This window comes from Catharus ustulatus, chromosome 6 (assembly GCF_009819885.2).
Source record: "Catharus ustulatus isolate bCatUst1 chromosome 6, bCatUst1.pri.v2, whole genome shotgun sequence".
NCBI lineage: Eukaryota > Metazoa > Chordata > Aves > Passeriformes > Turdidae > Catharus > Catharus ustulatus.
Genome location: NC_046226.1, coordinates 51,689,632 through 51,699,775, shown reverse-complemented (window position 1 = coordinate 51,699,775; position 10,144 = coordinate 51,689,632). Strand labels below are relative to the sequence as shown.

General features: G+C 43.4%; 1 protein-coding gene across 3 annotated transcripts in view; it reads left to right on the top strand.

Annotated features, from left to right (window-relative positions):
• The first annotated feature begins 2,121 nt into the window (after window positions 1-2,121).
• RIC3 (RIC3 acetylcholine receptor chaperone) overlaps window positions 2,122-10,144 on the top strand; it is a 34,810-nt gene continuing 26,787 nt past the window's right edge. For all 3 annotated transcript variants that reach the window (XM_033062465.2, XM_033062464.2, XM_033062463.2), the window contains exons 1-3: window positions 2,122-2,257; window positions 7,854-8,077; window positions 8,655-8,733. In XM_033062465.2, coding sequence (XP_032918356.1) covers window positions 2,128-2,257; window positions 7,854-8,077; window positions 8,655-8,733 — 433 coding nt within the window. In that variant the 5' untranslated portion in view covers window positions 2,122-2,127. The remainder of the gene's footprint in view (window positions 2,258-7,853; window positions 8,078-8,654; window positions 8,734-10,144) is intronic.

Genomic DNA, 10,144 nt, shown 5'->3' with positions numbered 1-10,144 from the left:
GATGCGTGTGTTAATTTGAGTTTTGCCAGCAAATAAAAGTGGCAAATGGGTGTGCCTGTGAGAGTTTGGTGTATGTGTGAGATGGGTTTGAAAAGCGTGAGTTTCTGGTTATTGCTAGTTGTGATTGTGGTTTGCCAGGAGGGGATTTGATGGCTGGAGTTGGGAATGTGAGTTAGTACTGTAAGGGATGATGGGGAAGGTAGCACTGTTGTCAATGCTGGAGAGAACCCAGAGGTGTGGGCATTCCCAGGGGAATGTGGAAAACTGGATATGGAGCCTATCCACATTACTCTGGGGAAACCTGGACAAGTGGTGTCTGAAGAACAATACCCTGTTCCAAGGGAGGGAAAGAAGGGATTGCAGCCTGTTGTTGAGTCTCTGTTGAAGGTAGGGCTTTTGGAGCCATGTGTGTGTCCTTATGACACTGCTATCCTGCCAGGTAGGAAATCAGATGGAATTTACAGAATGGTGCAGGATTATTAAACTCAGGCACTCCACAGTCCCAGATCCTTGTACCATCTTCAGCCTGATTCCCACTGTTGCTAAAGGACACTTTCTGGGGATGCCCACTTCCAGAGCAAACAGTATTTTGCCTTTGAGTGGGGACAAGAGGCAGAAAGGATTATTTGGGCAAGAAGTTAATTTACTCTATCCCTAGGAATTGGGTTATTGCAGTATGTGAAGGACTGGCTCCTATCAGGAGAACAGGAGCAGGTGGTAGGGTAAACCAGTGTGAAATGATTCGGTTTTCTGTCTGGAAGGGAGGCTGGGAGTGTCTGAAGGGAAGGCACAGGTGACAGAGGAAAAGGCTGAATGTTTGGGGCAGATTTTGACTGAAGGCTTGAAGTGTGATGGCTCAGAGGGAGTCCAGGGAATGTTGGCAGTGCCCTTGCCCATGACTCATGGGGAGCTGTGACAATTTTTAGGATTAATAGGGTATTTATTGCAGGAACTGGATTAAGGACTTTTTATTCTGTGGTTTTTTTAACCGAAGATAGACTCAATATTGTTGTACAGACACCAGAAGGAAAGCAGAACTTAAGAAAGGTACAAGAAAGGTTGACTAATGCCCCAGCTTTTGGTCTCCCAGGCCCAGAAGAGGAAATGGAATTGTATATGGATGTTAAACAAGGCTATGCCAAAGGAATTCTCGTGCTAAAATGTTTGCAAAGCCCCAGTGCTTGCTCTAAGGTCACAGAGGTTCTGTTTGTCTGCAGAGCTGTGCAGCCACGGCTTTGATGGTAACTGATGGCAGGATTGGCAGAGTCTGGCATCCCATTCTACATGGGTGACCAACACTAGATTGTTTCAGTATGAGAACCCTGTTCAATAGACCAGGAGGATATAAAATTGAGGAGCAGGAAAGGTGTTGGATTTTCAAGAGTAATAGGAGGAAAAGGAGCGACTGGATGTGCTACAGTGAACGGAAGCCTGCACAGGGTATCAAGGAAAGGTAGTGAATGTATTTTCAGGTGAAAAGTGTGCATGTGGGCTGGTACATGCTTTTGGAAAACAAATTATTTCAGAATATGATTGTGAAGGCAGTGGACTTGGATGGGAACTCATTTGGCAGGGGGATCCTTCAAGGGATTTGAGAATTCTGTGGAACCGCCTACCACATATTCCTGCCTTGAAGCTGCTGTTTTACCCCAAAATTCCGAAGTGGAGCCTTGTGCAAACCCTTGTCTGTGTCGGTGCTCTGCAACAAACCAGCTGCCCGAGTAGGCAGAGACATTAGGCCCCATTTCCAAGGTGTTAACACCCATCAAATTATTTGTAAAGACATTAGCGCCCATCTTCCCTATCTCCTCAGTTTGAAGCCCTTCCCCTTGGGCCCTATCACTACACGTAAAAACCCCCTAGCCATCTTTCTCGCCGGCTCCCCTCAGGCACGGGAAGGAGCAGAAAGGAACCTTGCACACCAGACAGGCCGGACAGGTGCACGGCTGTTCCTGCATCCCATCCCATTCCCGCTATCCCCCCACATTCCCAGGGCGTTTCCCGCTATCCCATTCCCGCTATCCGCCCACATCCCCAAGGCGTTCCCAGTGCCCCCCCCCACCCCCAGCCCTCAGGCTCCCCTCAGGCTGCTGGCGGCGCCTGCGCGCGCCTGCGCCGAGCGGCGGCATGGCGGCCTGGACGTGCTGCCGGGTGGCCGCCGTGTCCTGCCTGGTGCTCTGCGTGTCCCTGCTGCTGCCGCGCACCTTCCTGCCCCGGGCCGGCGGCAGGCAGGAGCCCGGCGCCGCGCCGCCCGAGGGTAAGAGGCCGCTCCGAGCCCCCCTGTCCCCCCGGGCCGGGACGCCGCGGTGCCGCTCGGGGTGAGCCCGGGCCCCGCGGGCTCCGTGAGGGGCCGGGGCTGCCCGCAGGGAGCTCGGTTTGCAGGCATGGTTTGCAGACGTAGCGTAGCTCCCCTTCGCGCGTGTGTCCCCCGTGCTCGTCCCTTAGCGACGTGTGGAGTGCCCGAGAGTCATTCCTGGTTACGGCTGTGCTCCGCCTTCTTCCTTTTTAAAGACAGTTTAAAACCTTCAAAATATCATTTTATGTATGTGCGGGGTATTAAAGCTTCCCGGAGAGTGACATATCCATTCCATTTTTTTCGTTTGTTTTGTTTTTTTCATTGCAATACATCCCTTCATTATTTTGTTATTTTGTGTATGGAGTGCTTTTTGTTGTTACATATGAAATAAAAATTCATTTGAGTCGTCTTCACTGTTCAGTTTCCTACGCCAGCGTTTTAATCTTTTGTTTTCATGCACCAGAGTCTCCTAATGCTGTGGCCATTGTTGGTTTATTTTATGCTCAGGTCCTATCTGTGCAGCCCCCCAAAGCTGTGTCCTTCGTGCCTGCCCTCCACTCTGCATGGCCTCTCTTGAAGTCCGCAAGGAATGGGTTCATACAAGCATCTCCTCCTTTTTATGCCCATTGCCTTTTCCTGTAGAGGTGGGGTTTTTTTTTCCCCAAGGCATTTCGCAAGAGTAGCTGGTATCATAACCCCTAATCTTGGCAGAGAGGGAGTTTTGCCCAGGGCAAGCCAGAGGTGAGGCTGGTGGAAGCAGAGAACTTAAGTTCTTCAGGATGGTATCCCACAGGGACTCATGTTCAGTGATTGTGCCTTGTGCATCCTTCCTACAGCCTGGTTCTTCCATGTCTGCACTCTTCCGTGGCATGGATTCATTTAGTATTTCATTTCAGGGTGTTCTATGGACCTTCAGGCTGAAACTGTTACATTGAAGCCAAATACAGGATTTCCATACCATAGCGGCCCTTTCAGGGTTACTGTGTGTATTTTTGGTCTTTAAGAACTTGAAAATAGGTTGGTCAGCGCTGTAGATCTGCAGGTGTACAGTTCCATTGCAGGGTCTCCTCACACTGAAAACCCATGAAGACCCAGCAGCCAGTACAGGTGAGGACTCTGGAGACACCTGCCTGAAGCAGGGAAGGGAGCAGATGCTCTGGGAGGTGGTACCTGGCTCCCCATTAACATCTGCCCCTGCACAGCTCCCGACTGATCCCACAATGGTACTAGATTGTGGAATCTGACACACAATTTTCCCAGAGAAACATAGTCTCAAGCAGTTGTCAGTTAATGTGGTGCTCCTTCCTGTGGCTGCAGGTTGATCTGACAGAAAAACTAGCTTTAAAAACCCCAACAACAAACTTGTCCTCCATTTATTTTCAGTGCCCCCCAATTGTTTTCAGTGCCATCTGTTGAATGAATGATGTTCCTACCTCTTCTAGCACAGCTGGATCTGAGCAGTGCTATGATAGGGTGGCTTCATCACAGCTGCAGTTAACTGCTTAAATTAGGTAAAATAAATACTCTTTACATCCTCTGTGTTGGAAATGCCTCCCCTCATTCCTGCAGAGATCACAGGACAGCACAGGTCTGTGTGTGCCTGATGTAGTACAGGCACCTGGCATTGCTCCCCTGCTGTACCCCAGCACCTGTCTTTGGCTGAGGATGTAATCATTCACCTCAGCTGGTCACTTTAAAGTCAGAGTTTATAGTCCATATTCTCAACTTGATAGCAAGGACTTCATTACACCTGCTCTGTAGACCAAATTGTATTTCACCTGAAGTTATTTCTTTATTGGAAGAATAAATCTTGATTGAACTGCTCAATTCATATCTCTGTCATTAGTTGTCCTCTTCAGTGCACTAATAACTGCAGTTACCTGGCAGGAGTTTCAGGGGCTTGAGGTAATCATGTCATTCTTGAAGTTAATAAAGTGCTTATGGTAGTCTTGGGGGCAAAATGTCTCTGAATAAAACATGCTTAAAGTTTAGTACCATTTGTTAGAACTCAATGTTACCAGAAGGCTTTTTATCAAAACAGGCTTTAGGCATGGGAATGGAACTTTCTCTAATAAAGTAATTTTCAGAGGTCACTTTTAGGAAGATGGTGAGCATTGAACTATAGAAGTTAATATTATCTTCCAGACAGGAATGTTATTCTTCTTCACAGTAATAATTTCATGTCTATGACAAAACTTACTTAACTTACTGTGTTGGTATCACATTCCTAGTTGATTTCAGACAGGCCTTACAATGTTGATCTTTTGTTTAAAAGTAGCAAAGAGGGAACCTACTAGCAGTTTTAAAAGTACTTTTTAAGTCTAGTGTTCATAAATATATGCCATGCATTTTATAAAGCTGCTCTCTAAGTTGGTAGTTTCAGATAAACCTTACAACTCCATGACAACAGCAGACTCTGCTTTCTTAGAGAGAAAAAAAAAAAAAGATGGTTCAGGCAACCCTCCCTGCCCAACTTAAATTTGTGCAATGCACACAGCAGTTTCCTGCTGGTGTCCTGAAAAAATGATGTGGCAGAGAGACATAGTACCTAGACTAAGAGGTGCTGAGTAGTACAGTAACATAAGTCTAAATAACTTTATAAATAGTTGAGTTTGGCTCAGTAGCAATTCCTAAAACCCATTTAGTAGAACATATAACAGCTTTAATGGAAAAAGATGCTTAAATGATCTGAGTATCATATCATCATCTGGTTGGTTGTTGTATTCATTGTGTTGTAAATACAGTTTTTAATATTTACTTCTTTTCAACTGAGTGTTAATATTGTTGCAAGATTAAAAAGCCAACAGTCATTCTCATGTGAAAATGCCAGTGAAGGACTTAATCTGCATTCTGATACAGCCTTCTAAACAACACAAATATTCGCTGGGGCATAATTTCAGTTTTGGACTTCAAGCTATTGAAGGGACTGGGTTAAACAAAACATGCTCTGCTTGCCCTGTAGCTGGTTTGCAAAGCTGATTTGAAGCATTAAAACTGACAGAATTATTAAATGTGTCGGATAAAGCCTAGGTAAAAAGATTGCAAAGCCGGGTAGGGTGTGGTTGGTGGGAGTTACCACACACAGCAATCAGTCTGCATGAAGGCAGCCCTCGGGCTGTCCCAGGGGAGTTGAGAAATATTTCCAGAGCAGAGCAGCACTTTGGCACCCTTCAAAGCTAACGGGAGTTAGTGCTCTTCCCACAGCAGGGAAATGTCCCGTTGAAGTACACCCTATCCCCACTGGCAGCAAACAAGGACCCAGCACATGCCCTTCTGTGCTCATCAAGTGCCACTTCATTTTCTAGATGGAGAGTAGGATATTGTCTCCATTTGAGAGTGGTTTGTTGCATCCCTGGAAGTGTGGAATCTGGTTCAAGTCACAATGGCACCCAAATTGTTACATTTTCCATTTACATACTGTGCATTTAAGAGCTTTGTGCATATGTTGCCTTTGAATTGCCTGCACCTCAGTTTCCTGTGTAATTTGCATCTGTTCTTCACAATAAGAAACTGTGGAAGATAGTATTTGTTTATTAAGGAAATCTTTATAGAAGTGTAAAATCAACTCAGGTTTAGAAATAGCAGCCATTAAATTCCCCTTTAAAATTATCTTGGTAATAAAATGTCCAGTGTCTGTCCTCTTGACATGATTATATTTAAGTGAATTGAATATTTTAAAGCACAAACAAGGCCTTGTGGATAATTTAGAAAACTATTCACTTTAAATACAGTTTCACCTTTGTAAATTATTTTCTGCTATTTAACATATCTTTTATATTTGTAAACAATATTTGCATAAGATGTTTTATAAATGTTTACCAACCCTGCTGCTTCATCCTCACCTTAGTGATGCTGCTCTCTGCACGACATCACACTCGTTTCCACAGTGACCTACTGCTGCAGGGCATTGCTGCTGGAGCAGGGGGACTTCCTTGAAATAAGATGCTATGCTTTCCATCACAGACTTTGAATAATTCACTAAAATTTAAGTGCATGATAACAGCTTCTTCGAAATTAAGCTAATCTGAGAGTGGGTTTGGTCAGTGGTAGTGTACCCTGGCAGTTACACTAAAGAACTCATGGAATGTGTGCTATCATCTACAAGCAAAATGTGTTTTTAATAGTGGAACTTCATGAATTATTGATACCACTTTCTAGTAAGTGTTTACTGCAATTTTCTGTGCTCAGGAATTTAGCTGCCTATGATGGTGTTTCCTAGCAAGACCAAATGTTAATTAAATTTTTCTCTTGTGTCTCATAAAAGTATTTGCAGCTGCATACTCACAGAAGTCAAGTAAGCTATTTACAGTGCTGCTCCAAACTGCTTTTCATTTTCTTTCTGCAAGCACAGGCAGCCTGTCCCAGCACCAGGCAGCCGCATCCAAGCCATGTGTGCCAGGGAGGGGGAATTTTCCAACTGGGATCAGGAATGAGCTACAGCCTGGCAATGCCCATCTCTGGTGCTTCCATCCAGTGCCTGTCACCACCAGATTCCATGGCAGAGTAGCTGAGCAACTCAGCTCAACACCAGTTGGTGGAAGGGAGTGCAGGTGCACATCCAAGCTGGATATGGAGATGGAAAGCAGGATGTCAACTTCACAGAGGAGTAAAATAGTGAATTTTGCAGCAAAATTGTTGAATAGATGGCAGTAAGAAAATAGAATAATGCATACGCTTAAATTTATTGAGGTTCTTGCACCCTTCAGTTGTGTGAAATCATTTGCAGCACCATTTCAGGCTCTCTGCAGTCTTCCCCTGGCATCTGTACATCCATTTATACTTGCTCTCCTTCCTTGTGTTAAATTAGCTCTGCCTAGAAAGGTTAGAAACCTCTAAATTTTTTTCCCCTCTAAAATGCCAGAGATAATATGTCCCAGGCTATATTCAATCTCCTTTCTCACACTGCTTTATCTTAGACCTTTTTAAGGAGAACAGCTTGAGGTAACATCACTTTCCTTAATCTTTCATTACTCGCTTGGTAAAATCAGGTAAAACACTATTTCTTACAGCAATAACCAAAAATCTATGCTGGGCAAACACTGCAGTCGTGTGTCAGGGTGTTAGGTGGATAATGGTTTGGACATTAATACATTTATACATTGCCTTTGGGCAATATTGAAAGATTATGCTCGCAGTGGAAAACTGATATGTTGATGGGGGATCTTGAGGAGAGAAACAAGTAGGAATCTGGCATTTCATCCTGCTGGAGATGCTGATCTGCTGGCTATTCAGACAAGAATATACCTATCAAAGTCTGTGTTTTGTTAATTCCCCTGCCAGCTCTTTCTCTACTTAAAATCAAGAGATTTTAATTGTGTGATTCTACTCCTAAATGTGTACGAGTAAAATTGCTAGGAGCAAATGGCTTCAAGTAAAACCGAATTCCTAGCACTGCACATCACAAGAGACTGAGGACTGAGTTGACTGACTTAGTCCAACAAGTTACTCACTCAGCAGTGGTGGTAAGTTTACAAGCAGAGAAAATAGGTCCCTCATGCTAGATGTAAAAAGGTGGAAAGTAATAGAAGGGAAATGATCATTGTGTGTTCTTTTGCAGGGAAGCTCGGTCGCTTTCCACCCAGGATGCATTCCCACGCCACTCCTGATGGCCAAGCTGTCCCTCATTTTCCAAGGTCTCACCTTACTGAAGCAGTTGCCAAAGCCAAGGCAGGTGGAGGTGGTGGTGGAAGCACTGGTGGAAGTGGAAGAGGTCTTGTGGGACAGATTATCCCTATCTATGGATTTGGCATCTTCTTGTATATTCTGTACATTTTATTTAAGGTAAGACCAACATAAATTGAAAAGTCAGGGAAATAACTCAAAAAACTTGGGAAAGAAAATTTATACTCTCATTTCATTACCTTGTTCCATTTCAGCTGTGCTCAAAAAATTGCTAGACCTTTGCCTGGTGATCATAAGGTTGGAGTATCCTGTGGGTTTTACTGTTGCAAAGACTGTAGCTAAGAATGCAGGGAAGGATTTCTTTGACCCTGCATTGGCCTCTGACCTCTTACAATTTTTTAAGGATTTCTTTTCCCCCTGGAAAATGTGCATGTCTACAGTGATGTTGGATTAATTTTAAATGTACACATAGTATTCTTTTCCCTGTTGTATGTGGCTACACCTTATATATATTGTATGTCTCACATGCTGTTATGTGTTCCAAGAATCTGATAGGAGTTTTCAGCTGGCAAAGTCTTCCAGGCATCTTTCATGGTTTTGCTGTTGGGTGTGCTTTTCCATGGCTGCCTTCTGGCATATTTCAGTTTTCTGTATTTTTTTTTCCATTGCCTCTGGGGGGGCTTATCTATTACTATTGTTGTAACTCATGAAATGGCCATGTTCTTGTCCTCATCAGCTGGCTTCCAAGGGAAGAACTACTCCTGCAGAACGGAAATGCCCCACTGCTACACCTGGGAACACGAAGAGGAAAATCAGTGAGTTGTATCTGAGTTTGGCTCTGAGTTGTATCTGAGTAGTTGTTCACTCTGTAATGGCCCAACAGGGTTCATCAAGTTCTGGGTGCACTTTAAAGCTGATGTTCCCTCCCACCCCCCAAAAAAAACCCAAAACCAAGCCAGAATCTTCTGTGTTGGAATGAGCAAGAGTTAGAAAGAATTACTACACTGTCACTTTCTAATCTCATTCAGCCCATGAGGCTGTGATAACAGCCTGATCCCAAGCCCCTCAGGAAGGAATGGCTTTTCATCAGGTTTGGTGAATTAACTGCATGGATTTGCTGAAAAGCTGTGTCACTAATGATTAAAAGTGGATAATAGGATGTCCAGCTATAATTATTGTATAATCCCTAATAGTCTAGTAAGAACGTAGATACCATGAAAGCTAGTTTGAGTTTTTTGAATTGGTGAATTCTTAGCCATCATCAGGCACTTCCCTAATTTGTCCCTTTTTTGAAATGCAGAGTCCCTTTATGCATGCAATAAAGACAAGCAAATAGTATTCTGAAATGTTAGTTTGATTTTACCTAAACATTGGTGAGATAGATTCAAGTAATTGTAGACACTTATTAGATACATTTATAAGCTTACTACTGAGGATTGGAAGAGTAGTTACCATTACAGCATTTAAATGTGTTGTGTTTAGCTGGCTAAACTGTAATAGGAAAAAAAAAGTACTTAGGGCTTTATAGAAAGTGGTAGCAGGAAGGTAATTCTCTTAACACAGCTGTAATTTTCTTGGCATTAATGCACATATTAGGAATACCTAATGTACTCAGTGCTGAAGATTGTGTCTCCAATGCACTCATACTGCATTGTGCCTGGCAATTTTGGGCAATATATTAGCAATGGTAATTGTATTTTTTTTCTCTGATGCTTGGTGAGAGAAAGTAACCTTACAATAAGTTTGGCGTCATTATATCCCAAAGAACTAACAGTGAAAATTATTCTGCCTTTTCCTAGAGTTCTTCATTTATATTCCTAAAGCATTCATGGCAAGCTGTAGCAGAGCCGGGGTCAGGTCACTGGATTAGGAACCTGCAGACTGAGTCACCACTTACATAGAGACTTGGAGGAAGTAACTTCCTTTCTCTTTGCCAATTCCTCTTCCCATTTTTTTAAAGTCTCAGACATGCAAAATAATTACATCAGAGTTGCATGAGGTAATGACAATCTGTGCAGAATAGAGATCTTTCTAAAAGCAGGATGTTTGTTGATGGATTTCTCCATTCCTACTATGTTGAAGTTCCATTGTGCCTTTGTGCTGCTGAAATGGGTGTGATATTGGTATTATTTTATACCTTCTTAGACCAGGAAAAGTAGGTAAAACTCTCTAAGCTGAAAGTTTCACTTTCATCACAGCCAGTTTGGTTTGGTACAGCATTTGCTA